The 19,907-nt window shown below is 46.9% G+C and overlaps 1 protein-coding gene across 1 annotated transcript; it reads right to left on the bottom strand.

Moving 5' to 3' along the window:
* Positions 1–1,732: 1,732 nt before the first annotated feature.
* On the bottom strand, positions 1,733–16,489 carry GM2A (ganglioside GM2 activator). Its single transcript, XM_058720588.1, has 4 exons — positions 16,200–16,489; positions 10,615–10,767; positions 3,793–3,975; positions 1,733–3,408 (listed from the first exon to the last, which is right to left on the bottom strand). The coding sequence occupies exons 1-4, from the start codon at positions 16,287–16,289 to the stop codon at positions 3,253–3,255; spliced, it is 582 nt and encodes a 193-aa protein (XP_058576571.1). The 5' UTR covers positions 16,290–16,489; the 3' UTR covers positions 1,733–3,252.
* Positions 16,490–19,907: the final 3,418 nt, after the last annotated feature.

Raw genomic sequence — 19,907 nt, 5'->3', positions numbered from 1 at the left:
CATCTTGTGGTTGATTTTCATCATGCTCTGGGTATGAGGAACATTATTATGGTTCTAAGAGCCACAGTTACACCAAAAGATATAGTCAGAACTGTCCCACCCCCTTCATCCTTTACACCCTATTGTTTCCCCTTCTTGTCACAATATTCCTACCTACCCTCTGTACATAACTAATCTCTTTAGTTTCTGGCTTATCTTTCCTTATTTTCTACAAATGAGCAAATGCATTTGTATTTATTTATATCCAACTCTTCTTTCTTACATGAAAAGTAGCACATTACACTTCTCTGTACTGTGCCTTTCCACTTAACGATATATCCTGGAAATAGCAAATAGTACTCAGTGTGGACATGCTATGTTCAGTCACTTTCTCACAGACATTTGCATTTCCAAGATTTGCAATCACAACGCTGCAATGAATAATCTCATGCAGGTGTATTTTCGTCTTGTTGGAGATGTATCTTCAGAGGAAATTCCCATTGCTGGAATGTTGGGTCAAAGAGCGAGCACTTTCTTTTAAGTTTGTTCATTGACTTTTGAGAGAGGCAGCAGGGGAGGGGCAGAGAGAGCGGGCAGGATCTAAAGCAGGCTGTGTGCTGACAGCTTAGAGCCCCATGCCAGGCTTGAACGCGGGAACCATAAGACCATGACCTGAGCCGAAGTCAGATGCTTCACCGACTGAGCCACCCAGGCACCCCAAGAGTGGCGCTTTTGAAGTTTTGTTAAGTTGTCAAGGGTCATACTACTTTGCACCCCCACCAACTGTGAAGGGCCTGTTGCCCTATAGTTTTCCCAGAAGTGTGGTTGTACTTGTGTTTTCATCAGCCTGAGGGGTGATTCTCTCAGTATTGTTTTGATTTACATTTCTCTCATCATGGGTAAGTTTGCACATTTTTCATGCGCAATTTTTACATTGGCCATTTTTACATCTTAGTGTATGTGAGATAGAGAGAGAAGAGTTGTTTATTTAGGTCTTTTCTCAATTCTATCAGGTTTTTAGTCCTTTAAATGTTTAATTCTTTATATAGTAGAAATATCAGCCCTTTGTCCACGTGTGCTATAAATATTTTCTTCCAGTCTTTTGACTTTATGGTATTTCTTGCTGAGGGAATTTTCTAGGTATATGTAGTCACATGTATCCATCTTTTACCATCTCTGGAGTTTTCACCTGTTTTTAGTACAGGTATGGTTTCATCTTCTGACTTTTAGGCCCTGGATCCCTCTGGAGTTTATTCTGCATACGGTGTGAAGTATGAATCTAATTTCAACTTTTTCCAAGTGGCTTCCCAGTCGGCGCAGCACCATTTCTTAAAAATTCTCTCTTGCCTATGATTTGAGATTTCTTGCCTCCTCCCGAGAACTGGGGGAGCATTTGACCCAAGAGCCTGGCATGAAATGGAAACGTTAACCAAGCTCATGAGACTCCATTCTGAGAGCTGAACTAAAGAACAACTGTGAGAATAAGACCAAAAAAGGCCAACAAGGGAAAAGGCTGGAGAAGTCACCGAGTGACAGGAAAGCAAAAAAGCAAACCAAGGAAAGTTGGATGGTGATGACACAGAACGAAGCAGAGATACCAAGCAGCTCAAGAGGCAGAAACAGAAGAGACGGTCCCTGGGATCGCCTGGGCTCCGCGACAAACCTCCCTGGCAGGAACAGCTCACCGCAGACAAGCTCCTAAAATGCCGAGATGTGCTCCATGGACAGATACACGGCCAAGACAAAGGAGGAATTGTCAGCAAGTTAAAAAGGTTTATTGCCATTCCGGGCTTCAAATGAGCCCAGAAACTGGGGGTGATCTGTGGGTCAGTAAGTTGTCATGGAGGACGGGACGATGGACGAATCCAGGCACCTGATGTGAGTCCACCTTTCTTCGCTGGATCCTTGCTCTACAGAGCAGCTGCCGGTGGGTTCCAGCTCTTTCAGTGTCTGCCCCACTCACCCTGACAGTGCTCGCAGGCTGGGGCAGGCTGCCTCACGATCCCCGCGGCTCACAGCTCGGAGAGGCTGCGTCCCCGTCCCCTAGCGCTGGAAGAGGCTGCTCCGTGGGTCAGACACTATCGGTTTGTACGTATGGAGGGAGAGACGGTACAGGACGAGCGGTCTCAAGACTGAAAGGGCAGGGGGAATGCAGGTTTGTACATCAGAGGTTGCAAACTGGCCATCCGGGGCCAGATTTCCCCACTGACAAGTCTGTTTGGCCCTTTTGGTGTGCACAGTGTCTTAAAAAATAATTAGTTGCCAATATTTAAAAACTGTAAGATTTCATATAAAAGTCTGGATTTCTGGCCTCGCCGGGGGGTTGGGGGGGGGTGGTGGGATTGAGAATATTTGGCAATACTGGGCCCACAACATTCTCTGGTGACACCAAGTGGCCATAGTTCCATAGCAGCTGCCCCTAAGGGCTGAATGCACTCTTTCTGACTCATCCCAGGCCCCATCATCCCTGATAATATCCCAGCTCAAGACTGGACATCAGCTGCCTTGTAACAATGCATATGTGCTGCTGTAAAAAGGGAAAAAAACATGCTGGAAGCAATATGTTCCTGGTGGTCCTGGTCGCTTGTGCTTGGCCCTGTAGGCACCTGAGTTTGTAACCTATCTTAAACACATAGGAGCATTCTTAAATACCTCTCCCAGTGAAGCCCTCTGCCACATGCCCTGCCTCTCCAGGATACGCTATGTCCCACCGTTCACTGAGTAAATCTAGAAGAGAATACTGAATTAATCATAGGAGTTAACGGAGGAACAGACCGAGATGAACTACTGCAGCCCCTTCGTTGTAAGAGGGGATTAGAGTAAAACACCAACTGTTAATACTCTCATTCTGTTTTGGAGTCAGTGACAAAAAAAAAAAAAAAAAATTTAAAGAAAATCACGAAGGTACTTCAGGAAACCAAGATGGGGTCAGTCTGAGCTTGAGGGTACAAAATATATTGGTCCCATTCCTTGACTGTTTAGAAACAGAGTTAAGCTCTTAGAAAGCCATAGGGTTGAGGAGGGAAATGGAGCAGCCAGCATGGCAGGTGCCGCGGGCTATCAAGCACTGCCCAGCTCCTCCCTAGGTTGGGGCTGCCTGGCCGCGTCTAAAATGTCGGTGGCACAGAATGATTTTCAGCAAGGGTAGTGGCATCGTTGCAGAAATGGGCTTGAAGGGGGACAGAGAGTCAGACTTGGACCTTGGCAAATGCAAGAAAGAAGAAGAGGGCCATCTTCCTCACACCCCTTCATTCTGCTGTGGCTGGTGCCACATTATTTGCCCTTCAGAGAGGCAGAGATCTTGACACAGCCCAGACGCTCCCCACCGCTGCTGAGGACCGTCTTGATGCGGTAGTGCCCAGAGCTAAGCCAGCCGGGAACCTCCAGCTGGGGCAGGGTGAAATCACTCTCCGGCAGTGAGTACACGCCCTGCAGGAAAACCCAGGGGTCACAGGTCAGTGGCAGCCTCCTGATGGGACTCTCCTGCAGTTGCCTCTCGGACTGCAGCCACGAACCTGCTCCTCCTCCCACTCTCCCGACAAGCACGCGAGATTAGAGATCGCCATAGCCCTGCAGAGCACGGAGTGTGATCGCTAAAGGGCAGGGGATGGCACACTGCAGTGCAAGTCTCCCGGTTCGAACACAGGTGGATAAACCAAGGCTCCCGGAAGATAAGCGGTTCGGGATAGATCACACCCACTTACATCCACAGACATCTAGGTCTGCAGGAGGAGAAGGCAAGAACCCTTCTCTCCAGACCCCATGTCTTTACTCCAGCCCCAGACATGATGCTCTCCCTCCCTGAGTACGTACTGCTTTGAAGGGACAGTGGCAGGGAAGCCCATAGGTGTGCAGGGGCTCTGGGCAGGGCTCTCCAGGGGGAATTACAGTGTCAATTATTTGGCAGAAGTCTTCATAGGTACAGCTGCCAATTTGTTCCACACATGGGACTTTGGCCCAGAAGCCAGCTACTTCTTTTTCCACAGTTAGCTCCACCTGGTGAGACAGAGTTTGAAAAAGCATAAATCCCAAGGCAAACATACCAGCTCCTCTACATCTTTGAAAGGTCAGCATTTCATTTTAATCACAGAATCTCTAACTAGATGGGGTCTTGGAGATATTCGGATTCAGAAATGACAATACTGTGGCACATGTTCCATTGCTAACATTTTCCTGTGCCTGAGGCAGACATTAATAATTGCTGTGATTTTTTTTTTAATGTTTATTTATTTTTGAGAGACAGCATGAGCAGGGGGGAGGCAGACAGAGGAAAAAAGCCAGCGCAGAGCCCAACATGGGGCTCCAACTAACAAACCATGCGATCGTGACCTGAGCTGAAACCAAGAGTCGGACGCTTCACCAACTGAGCCACCCGGGCGCCCCAAATGCTGTGATTTTTTTTTTTTTCTCACTGTTGACTGAACCACCGTCTTAGGTTTCTTTAGATAGTCATTTCCACTGGTTAAAGCTAACACTCGAGTTGGAATGCATTCGTCCTTGAACTGCTAACTGGCTAATTGGCATTGCTTCCTCCATCTCCCTTCTCGGCCCAACCTTGGCTTTACAACCCTCCTCTGTGGAGAACTTCAGGCGGTACCACCAGCTGATTGGAGCTGGTGACCAACATGAAACCGATTTGCTATTCGTGGATCAAACTTTCTCTGTCGAGCCATAAAGGACAGAATTTGAAACAAGAGGAATTCATAGGGAGATCACTTTGGGATTGATGTAAGGAAGATCTCCTTACCAACCACAGCTAGGGTGCAACAGACAGAACTACCACGAGAAGTGGCGGGCTCCCTGGACCCAGCCACGGAAGGACCCCTGAGCCCAGAGAGAAGCTAGATGAGAAGATCTGTGATGCGTGTCACACCTCCACGCCATCATGATTGAACTCTGCTCTAGAGCTTGAGGCTGACCCAGAAGTGGCCAGACCTCCAGGTGGACATGCCAGCTGAGCCTGGCCCAGGCTAAACATTCACTAAGTGAGTAGTCTCTCTGGACCATGTTCGTGCCCCACCAAATGTATCAAGGGAAAACAGAAAAGGGCTGAAGGAAGCGAGCTCATTCAAGCATCTGATTCCGAATGGGCAGGAAACTACAACTTTAGGATCCCTTTCAGCTCTGACATTCTAGCATTCTATGTTCCTCGGCCTCAAGGCTTGCTTGATTTAGGGCTTTTGTTTCTAAGAGACAAACCCCGGTGGGCACTTATTCCCCCAGAGCCTGCTGGGTTTTTCAGGCTGGCTCCCCAGGCTGTCAGCTATCCAACTGCCCCAGAGGTCAGGACCCAGGCCCAGGCCTAAGGGAGACGTCAATATAGCCTGTGGACAAACTCAAGCTACTTCTCTGACTGACCTCAGGCCGCTCTGCTGACACACACATTATCCTGCATGGTCCCCTCCCGGCCTTCTTTTCTGCTCTCCTGCCAAACCTGCCCCAGCCCCTTTGCGCTGAAAGAGTATTTGGAAAGCTACTCCAGCCACGTCCTAGTGTTGTGCCCTGGTGGGGAGCTACTGCTCGTTTCGCCCTTTCCCTTACTGGCAAAAGCAGGGTATTTTAGAGTGCCTAGCTTTCTTACACCACCCCACCACAGAGTGAGACAATGGCTGTAAATCACTTAGTGGTGGTGCCTGAAATCCAGACGTTAACTCCTGCGTGACAACCTGTCCCACCTTCTCTCTTAGCCAGTACCATCTCCCCAGCCCTTGCTTCACCAACACCCCAATGAAAATGGTTGAGCCAGATGTGCCCTGAACAAGATGAGGGGGCCAGCGGGGGCCAAGTCCTGCCTGGGGTGTTCCCCCCAGGCTGGAAGGCTGTGGGGCTGTACCGCCAGAAGGCACCGTGCCTCCCCCAGCCAGGACAAGCACAGCACAGGAGGTACTCAGAACAGAAGGCAACAGGAGCTTTTGAGGCAGCAGCCATGCCTACCATTTGGGGATTGCAAATCATGGCTCATTTCCCAATCCCTGTTCTCAACCTACTTGCTCCTCTAGCTCAGGAAAGCAAGCAAGGCTGGGCCCTACGTCCAGCCGTCTCTCCAGTCCAAGACTTCCTTGGCAGTTAGGTAGCTCAGATAGATTACCTTAATAAACTTGTGGTCATGGGACCTGTCCTGAAAACAAGACAGACAGAGGCACTGACAGGTAAGCGAGGCAGGATCCCTGCACCTGCTGGGGCCCATGGGCAGGTCCCTTCCCCATCAGGCGTCCACTCCTCCAACTTAACAATGGAATATTTGGATCTCATGATCTCAAACAGACCTACCAGTTCTGACATCCTGAGCATAAAAATTTCTTACAGGTTGAAAAGAAATTATTTCTTTTGGCTTCCACCACAGGGATAGACACACAAAGGCTCTAGATCTAGACACTCTGATAGCAACTGAAAGGGAGCCAACTGAAAGGGAGGCAGCTATCCAGGCCTCAGGCAGGGACACTGCAGGTACATGACTTTAGTGGGCAGGGAGGGGGGCCGCTGGGGGGGGGGGGGGAGTCCAAACCATCCGGACTGAAAGCCATATGTCTAAAAGCCCAAAATAAGCACATATGCCAAACGAAGCAGCAATTTATGATTCCTGAGGATAGGAAAGCTAGGGTCCAGGCTGGAACTTGAGAGAGGACCCACAGAAGGGAGTTAGTAGGCCAAATCCAGTGGAGCAAGTCAAAAGAGGAAAAGGGAGTTCCAGGGGTAGGTTCAGTCTTGCCCTTGGCTCATGGAATCTGGGCATCCAGCTTCTAAACACTGAAGCAGGGGCTAAGTCCATCCAGGTCCAAGATGGGACTCTGGATTAAAAAAAAAAAAAAAACCTACTTCAGCAAGATCAGAGGAAGAAGATGGGCTGGCTCTCCTGCTAGCAGGCTGTGTGGGCCTGGACCACTCGCTCCCCGGGCCTCAGTAACAAGGGGTAGAAGCCACTGATCTCAAGAGGCCTCCAGGTTCATAAGGGGCTACAGTCTGAGCAACTCTCCCAAGGGGGTCTCTGCCGGGCAAGGGAAAGTTCTGGAGCACTCTCCTGCAAACACACCAAGCACTAAGTCCACCTCCTTGCCAAGAAGAGTTCAGGAACAGGGAACACAACAAAAGGACACCAGCCTTGGATGTGCTAATAACTCCAGGACCGGGGGCAGTTCACACCTTCTGAGAGTCTCCCTTTCCCTGATCTGCAAGATGAGGCTAGTCATCTTTTCTCCTACACAAGTGTTCAGAGGCTTTCATTTAATAGCTAATATGCATATACCCTGAAAAGTAAAGGAACAAAACCAAAAATAAATGCATAAGAGAAATGTAGGGGGAAGGGAAAGGGCTAAGAGAATCTGAGCTCGGTTTTTACAAAGTGCAATGGCCCAAATTTGTAACAGGTAAGGAAAAGGGAGGTCCATCTTAATGGCCTTTGAAGAAGCCATGAAAAGCAGGCTGGGGGCAGAAGGAGTTCACTGGCTTTTTCCTTCCATGTCAGATGCACAGCATCAGGGAAAAGCCAGCATTCTGTGTAATGGTGAGAGGAGAGCAAGCATCGTGGCACCTGCCAAAGAGCCCTACACTCCACATTCAGCAGAAGGAGCATGGAAATGGCATTTGTGTGACTCTCATAGATTATCTCTTGATAAACAGCTAAAGAAAATGCAATGATCGGGGTACCTGAGTGGCTCAGTCAGTTAAGCCTCTGACCTGCTCTCGTCATGATCTCACGGCTTGTGAGTTCAAGTCCCATGTCAGGCTCTGTGCTGACAACTCAGAGCCTGGAGCCTGCTTCAGATTCTGTGTCTCCCTCTCTCTCTGCCCCTCCCCACGCTCATGCTTTCTCTCTCTCTCAAAAATAAATAAAACATTAGAAAAAGTTGAAAAAGAAAATGCAATGATCTAGCCTGGAGAGGACTTGGAAGGAGGTACAAGGGAAGACAGGGCCCAAGAGCTGTCCACACATCCAGGGCTTCTGTCTGGGGCCACAGGAAAAGACTGACACTAACTGAACCATTAACAAGAGTTGACACGTACTGAGCAGGTCTTGTGCAAAGCACTCTATGTTATTAACACAGTAAATGCCCGTGTGAGAAGTAAGGGAGATGATTCATTTTCAGAAGTACCAAATAAAAGCTGTATTGTCTAATTAACAACAGGTTTACAACCAACTGGAAAATGTACGAACCCCTCCCCCGCCACAGTGGAGGCCCAAACCCTTCAACACTTCACTTCCTGGTTCTTCCCCTCTCCGTTTCTCGGCTTTGCAATGAACATGCACCAAAGAACTGAAGTCTCTGCATCACCTCAAAGAATGTACATTTGTTCCAGTCAGACTACTTTTTGCCTTACATGGGCATAGGCCACTTCCAGTAAGGCTGTAAACTCTGTAGCACTCAGCCAATGAGGAATCAGGGGAGGGACTTGCAGGCTAGGAGATAAATTGCCTGCTGTAACCGCCCGGAGTGTGCCTCCCTGAGTGTGCCTCTCCATCAGACACCCGCTCTTGCAAGAACATTCATTAAAGCCTCACTGCACTGTGCTCTGAGTCTCCACACACCCCCTTTGATTGAGTCAGTGAGTTTACTTCTCACAGTCCACAAGCAACCTATGAGGTAGCTGTGATTCAGCCAAGTCTAAGGACAGTTATAGACACAGATTCCAAATCAGAAACTGTTTACTTTTTTTTAACTGTTTAAATATTTTTTAGAGAGAGAGAAAAAAATCTCAAGGCTCCATACTCAGTGCAGAGCCTAAAGTGGGTCTTGATGCCACAACTGTGAGATCAAGACCTGAGCCGCAATCAAGAGTCGGACACTCAACTGACTGAGCCACCCAGGCACCTGCAGAAACCTTTTAAAAAATCAAAGCAAGACTGGTGCGAGAATATCTGCAAAGGGATAATCTGAAGGACTTATCAAAATATGGAATAAAGGCACCAATTCAAAGTAGTAAGAAGGATACAATGTATGGTATTTAAAAAGCCTTCATTGTTCTTTCAAAAAAAAAAAAAAAGCTACACATTAAAAAAAAAAAAAAGGCATGTAAATAGCCACCCCCAAAATAGGCAACAGGCATGAACAAACTGGCTCTTCCCAGAGTAAACACAAAAGGCAAGAAAACTTATGAAAGACATTTCACCTCATTAGGAATGGCATAAAATACTGGAAAACATTTTCAGAAAATGCTCAGTATCAACAAATGTGTGGAAAAAGGCAAATCCCTTGCTGGTTAGGGAATACATGGGCTCAAACATCTGAAGGCACTTGGGCAGTATGTATCTAAAGACCTAAAAAAGTCTGTGTCTAGATAGTCAGAAAAGTACAAAAAGATACATTACAAGGATAATTTCAGCAAAGGTGTTTATACCAACCAAAAAATAAACAAAAGCCAGACAAACAAACAAAAAACCGCCCCGGAAACAAACTAAATGTCTGACAATAGATTTGTTAAGTATATCAGGACAGATCTACAACAGAATATTTCTGCCAAAAAAAAAAAAAAAAATGATGCCAAACACCATACAAAGAAGTATAGAGGGGCAACCTGTGCGGCTCAGTCGTTTAAGCGTTTGACTTCGGCTCAGGTCATGATCTCAAGGTTCGGGGGTTCGAGCCCCGCGTTGGGCTCTGGGCTGACAGCTCTGAGCCTGGAGCCTGCCTCAAATTCTGTATCTCCCTCTCTCTCTCCCCCTACCCGCTCAAGCTCTGTCTCTCTCTCTCTCAAACATAAACATTAAAAGAAAATTAAAAAAGAAAAAGAAAGAAAGAAAGAAAGAAAGAAAGAAAGAAAGAAAGAAAGAAAGAAAGAAAGAAAGAAAGAAAAAAGAAAGAAAGAAAGGAAGGAAGAACGAACATACAGTATGATGCCCCAAAAAGTAAGTTTAACAGCACCTGCCACAAAAACCCATTCGTGTGGGGAGGCTGGATGGCTCGGTTGGTTAAACATCCCACTCTTGGTCTTGGCTCAGGTCATGATATCACAGTTCATGGGTTGGAGCCCCATATTGGACTCTGCACTGACAGTGCGGGGCCTGCTTGGGATTTTCTCTCTCTCTCTCTCTCTCTCTCTCTCTCTCTCTCTCTCTCTCTCTCTCTCTCCCCCCCTCCTCCCCTGCTCACACTCTCCCTCTCTCTCTCAAAATAAATAAACATTAACAAAAAAACCATTAGTATAAATGTACATATATTTACAACTGTAGAAAACATTCTGACAATATGTAAATAGCTAATAATGACTCTCATGAGGAGTCAGATTACAGGAGGACATTTACAAGAAGCATTGCTTATTTTCATACATGCCCATTCAAAATATGTGTGTGGGGACAGTTCCAGAGCCAAGCCTACCAAATGTTAAAAGTGCTTATCCCTGATCACTGGGTAGTGAGATTTCAGGTGAGTTAATTTTACCCCTTTTGACCATGTGTATTTTCTAAAGGGACGACATAGTATTTACTAAGTGATGTGTCTGTTTGTCCAAAACAAAATCGCCCAACTGGAGTTATCAGACAGTCTATGAATGTCCACATCCTTTGCTGCTCTGGGATTCCAGGATTGCACAATTACTCACCGTTGCCTGAGCATACATCCATCAGGACCCCTGCCAGCTGGCCCGTGGCACCTTCCCTCCAGCACCCCCTGCCCTGACCCCGCCGCCCACCCCCAAGCTCACCTTTTGAGGACTAGTGAGGGGGACTTCAGTCCGGGCCTCGACACTAACAGTCAAGTTCCCAGGAAAGGCAATGGGGTCAGGTTCCAGAGTCAGGCTTTTGATCACGGCAGGGTCCTTCCCCTCATCACAGTTATCCCAGGAAAAGCTACTGAGCTGGGATGGCCAGGGACAATCAGGCAGAAAGAAAAGAAAGGTCAGAAACAACAACAGAACAGGCTACTAATGGCATGACGTTGGGCAAGGTGCCTCCCCTCCCTGGGCTTTATCTGCAACTCCGTATCTGTAAGCCCAGGATAACATTTGTACCCATTCTAAAAGACTCGAAAGACATCATCTCCCAAAAGTATGCTGTCAAATATAAAGTACAATATACCAGACCTTGAGCTTCATATCCACCCTCAGTAGGTACCTTCTCTGATCGCCCACCCCCTGACCCCAACCACCTCTCTCCAGCCAGTCTTGGTATCTCCTTACAGGGAAGCCCCCAGAGGATTCACCTTTGCAGCCCCGTGTCCAGGACCTTATTCAGGTCACACCCGTGCCCAATCCATGGCCAGGAACAATAGGAAACTTAACACTATGGGAAAGCCCACCCTCAAGGGGTATGCAATTGGCCCAGGGAGAGACTTGGACACACATGGAGAGACCCCCCAGTGGGCTGCTCGTTGATGAACCCCAATGAATGACCTTCACCAGTCTTAACCAGTGCTTCCTTCCTCTCATTCTATTGCCCATGCCCTTCCCCATCTGGGTCACCCTCCCCGCTCTGCTGAGCCACTTCCTCTTCTTTCTCCACATCCCCCAGAGGTCTCCAGATTCCACCATCTTGTCCGGATACACATGACCACTGACTCCCTACTCCCACAGAACCCTGCCTGCTTGTCTATGATCTTTAACATTTCCTACATAGTGCAGACTCTGCTCACCCACTCACACCCTTCCCAGCCTCCTGAAGACCACCTACGAGATACTTCAAATACTCCCACAATGCACATCCCATCTTGGAAGGAAAATCTACCACCCCCAAGCCCCCAAGCCCATCCTCCTCGTCAACACAGCCGACTGGGCTGAATGGAAACACCTAACCCAAGTTAGGCTGACAGAATCTCTCTGCCTCTGGGAAATTGAGATTAAGGCAAAAATCACTAAGAGGACTTGGACTTTGTGCTCAACCTTTGGGATGAGGCCAGAACACCTAGACCTGTGACCCACAGCCAAGCCAAAGTTCTGGAAGAGACAAGTACTAACTGATTTCTGGAAAAGGGAACAGAAGTGTCACCCCACCTGACCCACCCACCCATCTCAGTAGGCAGTATGGGGTAGAAGTGAAAGGCATGCCTCTGGAGTGAGACCGAAGGTAAATCAAAGATAGTCAAGGGGCACCTGGGTGGCTCAGTCAGTTAAGCGTCAGACTTCAGCTCAGGTCATGATGTTGCAGTTTGTGAGTTCGAGCCCCGCGTCAGGCTCTGTGCTGCCAGCTCAGAGCCTGGAGCCTGCTTCAGATTCTGTGTCTCCCTCTCTCTGCCCCTCTCCTGCTCATGCTCTGTCTCTCAATAATAAATAAACATTAAAAAAAATTAAAAAAAAAAAAAAGCTTTAGTCAATAGGTGTAGCTCAACCACCATATTACGTGATTCTATAGGCCAGTTTCCCCTTTGGCACCCCAATTTCCATATCTTCTAAGTGGGGGCTGCATACTTTCTTCTCAGGGCTGTAGTCAGGATGATAGCATGCGCATAGAGCTCTTAACACAATGCCAGGCCCAAAGCATCAGCTGGCTCACTAAACAGCCATTGGATGGCCCAGCCTCCACTTCCTGCCATTAGTTTCATGAGATTCAAGTAAACTTCCCCTCACTTGAGCTTTTTGGCCAAGGCCAAAATGGTTTCTGTCCCTTGGAATGAAACATCATGACATGAGGAAGAAAAGCAAAACAGGGTCTGATTCATGCCTGCATGCCCCACAGTCCCTTACACAAGGTAAGTGCCAATAAATGTTTCCTTCAATATTCATCCCACAAATATTTACGGAGCAATGATCACGGGCCCTGGGCTAAGTCTGTGTTAATAGCGGTAAACAATTAGAAAATGTTCTTGCCCTGCCTTGAGGAGCTTACAGTCTAATGCCAATAAATATTACCCACTATGATTAACAGAGAGAATGTTGAGAGTAACGAATGACTTACTTAAATAGCGTGGTAAGGAAATGATACTTAAGCTGGACTCCTGCAGGATGAGGAGTCAGCCATGTAAGTACAGAGAAAGAATGTTCTTTCCAGGCAGAAGCAACATGGGCAAAGGCCCTGTGGTGGGAAGCTTAGCTGGTCTGGGCACTACAAGAAGGCCGTTCGTTGGGCTAGATGTAGTGGATGACTGACACAGATAAGGTTGGAGGGGTGGTGAGGTCATTTAATGTAGGACCTCACAGGTTATAATTGGGACGCTGGATTTACTATAAGTGCAATGGAATCCCATCGCAAGAAAGTGCCACAGTCTGGTTTATAGTTCAGAATGGATTGGAGAGGGACAAGTCTGGAAGGGGGAGACCAGTCGGGAGGCCACTGTCAAATCAATGTCTGGACTTAAGAGTTGGGCTGGAGGGTAAGTTGGAGGTCTAGCCATTTTCCAGGGCTGCTTTCACAGATTCTCGGGCAACCTGAGAACTGATTCCAGGCTCGGGCAGGTGCCCTGAGTATCCTGTCGGAGCTGGGGAACTCCCTCCCTTCTCCTAAGCTCCCTGTCCTTCAGGCTCTGGGGGAGGCATAAGAACTCAGTTTCCTGGTGCCCGACTAGAGGTTTCTATGGCAATGAATTCCTGCAGCTGGGTCCAGTCTCATCTGGAAAAACAGGCGTGAAGGATTAGCAATGCCCACTGAGGGCCAAGCCTGGCACAAGGGTTCCCTCTTACCTGCGGGATACATTCCAAGACCCCCAGTGGATGCCTAAAATCACAGAGAGTCCTGAACCCTATATATACTGTGTCTTTTTCTATACATACTTTTTTTAATGATATATCATACCTATGATATATCTATGATAAAGTTTAACTTATAAATTAGGCACAGGAAGAGATTAACAACCTAAATAATAAAATAGAACAATTACAATAACATACCATAGTAACAGTTATGTGAATGTGGTCTCTCTCCCTCAAGATATCTTATCGTACTGCACTCACCCTCCTTGTGAAGATCGGCTTGACCAAGTGCCTGTCCAATGAGATGGGAGTGAGGTGCAGGATACAGGCACTGTGACATAGCATTGGGCTACTATTTGAAGAAGGATCATCTGCTTCCAGATTGCAACTGACCGGACTAACAGACACGATGGAAAGCGAAACCATGGAGAAGGAGGTGACGTGGGAGCGGGACACTACTGTATTTGCCATCCCCAGTAAGGGCAGCTCTGGAGGCAAAAATATGGGTGACTATCACAGACCCGGGTTCCAATCATACCTCAGCCACTCGGCGCTAGCTGAGACCATGGGTTAAGTTACCCACTTGAGGTTTGGTTTCCTCATCTATTAAATGTTCATAATTCTATCTTCTCACAGGGCTCCTGGGAGAATGAGAAGACTGTACAGAATGTAAGATCACCACTCCTCAAGGCTGGCAAACCATGGAAACATGAGACTGAGAAGCTGTCACAGGTCAGAGGAGACTGAGCACTGTGGTGCCCTGGACTGCATCCTGGAACAGGAAGAGGGCATTCATGGGAAAACTGGTAAAACCCAAATAAAGCCTAGAGTTTAGCTAATGGTGATGAGCCAATGTTGATGTCTCAGTTTGGACAAATGCACAATGGTAACACAAGATGTTGACAGGAGGGGAAACCGGGTGAGGAGTATATGAGAACTCTGTAGTGTCTCTGCAACTTTCCTGTAAATCTAAAACTATTTTCCCAAAACAGCTTATTAGAAAACACACACACACACACACACACACACACACACAGCACAGAGTATGTGCACAATAAATGACAGTCATTATACAGTGTCACAGAGTCTATTAAGCACCTATTATATGCCCAGCATGGGACCATTCTCCCCCCTGTCTAATGTGGGCCACAGCCCAGCGACATGAAACTGGTTCATGCTAGAAGAGGAAATGAAACTCAAGTTTCCAGATGCTTAAATGCTCACTATCACCCCACTGCTTTTATCTGCCCCATGGTCTCAGGCATAGGGGCTCTGAATCACATGAGCCCAGAGAAAAACAGAAAGTGCCACATGTTGTGCAATCTTAAGTGAGGCCCTATCCTCTGTGGGCCTGAGTGAGGTGAGCGAGCTCTCGGATGTCTCAGGGCCTCCCCCAGACCGCTGATCGAAAGCCCTCTGGTCTGGGATGGCATCTATGGCCAAGACATATAAGAGAATTGGGGATATAGGGCACGTTGGAGCTCTAGCCAGACTCCACCTCAAAGTGGTGGGCTCTGAAGCCAAGAGAAACATTCTCAACCTACATTCACAGACAAATTGTGAATCCTCCAGGCAAATAAGGCCAGGAGGTCCTTACGCCTTCATTCAACAGGCAAAATCAAATAGACCCCTTGCCCCTGGGGCAGGTTAAGGCCAAGCCCACTGGGTTAGATCACTTTCCTTGTTTAAGATTTTCAGAGCCTTTCCATTCATTAAAGCATTTCCCTTCACCCACATCCATCTAAGAAAGGTAGGCTGGTATCACCATGACCACTTTACAGATGAGGAGACCAAGACTCAAGGAGCCCAAATGCCAGGCCCAGAGATTAGGCACATAGCAGGAATGAGAAGTCAAGCCTCAATTCTATTCCACTTTTCCCTACACCACACTGTTCCTCTCCTTGCTCTAAAGCAAATATTTCCAAGGTGGTCGGAGGCAGAGAGGCTGGGCCTCTCCTGAACAGCTGCCAGAGATAAGGTGTCTTGTCCATAGCTATGCAGCAAACAGGCAATGGAACTAGGCTTCTCCAGGTCTCAGAATGACAAAACTTCCCATTTTCAAGGGTCTGGAGCATGGGGTGAGTAAGAAGTGAAGGAGGAAGCCTGGAGGCTGGAGATTCTTCATGACCCATAACCACAAGCAGTGGGTCACACGACTGGATCTCTGTCACCAGAAGAACGAGTGTGGGCCTTCCTGACTCTCAAACCCACCCACCCATCAGGACAAGCCGAGCCACAGAGCTGTACAGAAGGGGACAGGATGGGTGCCAGGCCTTTTTACCAGGAGTGGAAGGGGGAGGGGGCAGGTAAACAAGGATGAGGCTCTGGGTCTGGGAGCAGTTCATTAGTCTTGCAGTTCTGCCAAATTTCACCCCGATGTTGGGAAAGAGGGCAGGAGTAGAGACATGAGGGAGATTAACCCTTCCCCAAAGACTGGAGCAGAGTTAAGTCCTAACAGCCCACCCTCACTGCACAGATGGGTTAACCGAAACTCGTAGAGAGAGAAAAGGACCCACTCAGTCTCCCACAGTTAGTGACTCTGGGAGGCTCTGTCACAGAGAAGGAATTCTGGAAACCAGAATAGTCACCCCCATAATCCCACTCCAACCCACACACCCCCAACTGGGCCGGCATGCTGGGAGCAGCCTCGGAAAGGAGAGAGTGCTCACCTGTTTCAGGAAGACGAACTCAGGGGCCACAGGGCTGGCGAAAAGCAGGACCAAGAGGATCAGGAGCGGAGCCTGTACCTGGAGACTCATGGCAAGCGATAGGTCTGCGCGGGCCTAACTACTAGGTTTGTGTTGGCGGCGGCGCCTTTAAATACTTGCCTTCATTTATTATGCAAAGCGGGGTATTGCTATGCAAAGCTGAGAGCTGCCACTTCCAGGTTTGCCCCTCCCTGTTTGGATCTGAGATTTCAAAGCCTGGTGGTGGACCTGTCTCTCCCGACTCCGCCCCCAAGAGGTTTCTACTTGAGCCCCTCCCACTGCGCAAGAGCGTCAAGCCCCTCCTTCTGACGGGCGTTGGCCCCGCCAGGAGCGTGGAAGGGGCGGGGCTTAGGAGCGGGACCGGGGCGAGGGGCGGGGCCGGAGCGAGGGGCGGGGCGGGGCGGGGCGGGGCTGCTGTTTCTAGACCAAGGCTTTGCCCCGCGCTGCCTTTAGTTTTCAAACTCACGTGCATTCCTTGAGCAAATGTCACGCTTCCTGTTCCTATTACGCTTTCCTGTATCCCTTTTACGAATTTCTATGTCTTTTGAATAATTATAATCGTAATTGTAATTACTGAAAGTGCTTTAATGCATGCTAAGCACTGTTAAACATTTAATCCGTATTTTTGCCCCATTTTACCACTCAGGAAACCATACACGGTGAGGTTAGCTTTGTCAAGGTTATAGAGCTAGAAAGTGATAAAGCAAGGATTCTGCTCATATAGCCCATCAGATAAGATTTTTTAAACTTTTTTTTTTTTAACATTTATTTTTGAGACAGAGAGAGACAGAGCATGAACGGGGGAGGGCCAGAGAGAGGGAGACACAGAATCTGAAACAGGCTCCAGGCTCTGTCAGCAGAGAGCCTGACACGGGGCTCGAACTCACGGACCACGAGATCATGACCTGAGCTGAAGTCAGCAGCTTAACCCACTGAGCCACCCAGGTGCCCCAGATAAGATTTTTTTAAAGGCCTGATAGTAAATATTTTAGGCTTTCAGTCCATATAACCTGTATTACAACTATTTAACTGTGCCATTATAGCTCAGGGCAGACATAGACAACACATCAACTAATGGGCATGTCTGTATTCCAATAAAACTTTACTCATGAAAATAGCCCACAGGCCATAGTTTGCTGATCCCTGTTTTAAATTTTTTTTAATGTTTATTTATTTTTGAGAGAGAGACAGAATGTGAGCGGCAGAGGGGCAGAGAGAGAAGGAAACACAGAATCCAAAGCAGGCTCCAGGCTCTGAGCTGTCAGCACAGAGCCCGACACAGGACTCTAATTCAAGAAATGCGAGATCGTGAACTGAGCTGAAGTTGGCAGCACAAACAACTGAGCCACCCAGGCACCACCACCCCCCCAATTTAAATTCCAGTTAGTTAACACAGTAGAATGCTAGTTTCAGGTGTACAATGTAGTGATTCAACACTTCTAAACAACACCCAGTGCTCATCACAGCAGGTGCACTCCTTAATCCCCATCACCTACTTTAACCATCCCTTCACTCACCTTCCCTCTGATAAGCATCAGTTTGTTCTCTATAGGTAAGAGTCTGTTTCTTGGTTTGCCCCTCTCTGTCTTTTTTGTTTCCTTTGCTCATTTGTTTTGTTTCTTAAATTCCACGTGTAAGTGAAATCATATGGTATTTGTCTTTCTCTGACTGACTTATTTCACTTAGTGTAGTACTCTCTGGCTCCATCCATGTCATTGCGAATGGAAGATTTCATTTTTTCTGTGGGTAATATTCCATTATATATATATATATATATATATATATATATATATATATATATACACACACACACACACACACACATATATATACACACACACACACACACACACATACACACCACATCTTGTTTATCCATTCATCAGTCAGTGGACACTTGGGCTGTTTCCATAATTTGGCTATTGTTGATAATACTACTATAAACATTGGGGTGCATGTATCCCTTCAAATTGGTATTTTTGTATTCTTTGGGTAAATACCTAGTAGTGCAACTGATAGATCATAGGGTCGTTCTATTTTTAACTTTTGAGGAACATCCATACTGTTTCCCAGAGTGGCTGCACCAGTTTGCATTCCCACCAACAGTGCAAGAGGGTTCCCCTTTCTCCGCATCCTCACCAATATCAGTTGTTTAGTATTTTTCACAGAGCTAGAACAAACAATCCTAAAATTTGTATAGAACCACGAGCACCCTGGATAGCCAAAGCAATCTTGAAAAAGCCAAGCAAAGCTAGAGGCATCACAATTCCAGACTTCAACTTACCTTATGAAGCTGTAATAATCAAAACAGTATGTTCCTGGCACAAAAATAGACACATAGATTAGTGCAGCACAAAAGAAAACCCAGAAATGAACCCACAATGATATGGTCAACTAATCTTCAACAAAACAGAAAAGACTATCCAATGGGAAAAAGACTGTCTCTTTAACAAACGGTGTTGCGAAAACTGGACAGCAACATGCAAAAGAATAAAACTGGACCATTTTCTTACACCATACACAAAGATAAATGCAAAATGGATTAAAGGCCTAAATTTGAAACTTGAAACCATAAAAATCCTAGAAGAGAACACAGGCAGTAACCTCTTTGACACTGGCTGTAGCACCTTCTTTCTAGATGTATCTCCTAAGGTAAGGGAGACACAAGCAAAAATAAGCTATTGGGACTACATCAAAAGAAAAACTTCTGCACAACGAAGGAAACAATCAACAAAACTAAAAAGCAACTGACAGAATGGGAGAAGATATTTGCAAATGACATATTTGGTAAATGACTAGTATCCAAAATATATAAAGAAGTTATAAAACTCAACACCCAAAAAATGAATAATCCAATTAAAAATGGGCAGAAGACATGAATAGACATTTTTCCAAAGAAGACATACAAATGGCTAGCAGACACATGAAAAGATGGTCAATATCACTCATCATCAGGGAAATGAAAATCAAAACAAGGAGATATTACTTCATACCTGTCAGAATGGCTAAAATTATATGTTTTTTTTTTTTAAATTATACACCTTCCTCCCACTCTGATAAGCTCTCCCCTCTCTCACCTAGAACAGTCTCTTCATCATACACAAGGTTACTTCCAGGCCCCTTGAGGTAGAGGACTTGTCCAATGACACAGCAGAAGCAAAATTAGTACTCACTTCTGCTGGGGTGTCTGGGTGGCTCAGTCAGTTGAGTGTCCAACTCTGGATTTCAGCTCAGGTTACGATCCAGCTCTGGACTGAGCGTGGAGACTGCTTAAGATTCTCTGTCTCTCGGGGCACCTGGGTGGTTCAGTCAGTTGAGGATCTGACTCTTGATTTCGGCTCAGGTCATGATCTCACAGTTGGTGACTTTGAGACACCCCCCTCCTTGTATGCTCCCACTTTCTCTCTCTCTCTCTCTCTCAAAAATAAATTAATTAGAAAAAAAAAAGATTTATTTTCTCTCTCCCTCTGCTCCTCTCCCCACTCATGCATGCGCTCTCCCTCTAAAATTAAAAAACAAGCAAAAAATTTTTAAAAAGTAAAAAAAAAAAAGAACTCACTTCTAAAGCTGATCCCACGGTGGTATGAGAGATGTCCATGTGGCTGCACTCGGTGGTGGCTGTGTGGGTGGTGGGTAGGGGAACTGGGTGCCAGTGCTGGTATCCCCGGG

The sequence above is a fragment of the Neofelis nebulosa genome, chromosome 1 (assembly GCF_028018385.1).
Source record: "Neofelis nebulosa isolate mNeoNeb1 chromosome 1, mNeoNeb1.pri, whole genome shotgun sequence".
NCBI classification, from domain to species: domain Eukaryota; kingdom Metazoa; phylum Chordata; class Mammalia; order Carnivora; family Felidae; genus Neofelis; species Neofelis nebulosa.
Note: the sequence above shows the minus strand (reverse complement) of the source record. Positions and strands in the feature narration are given on the sequence as shown.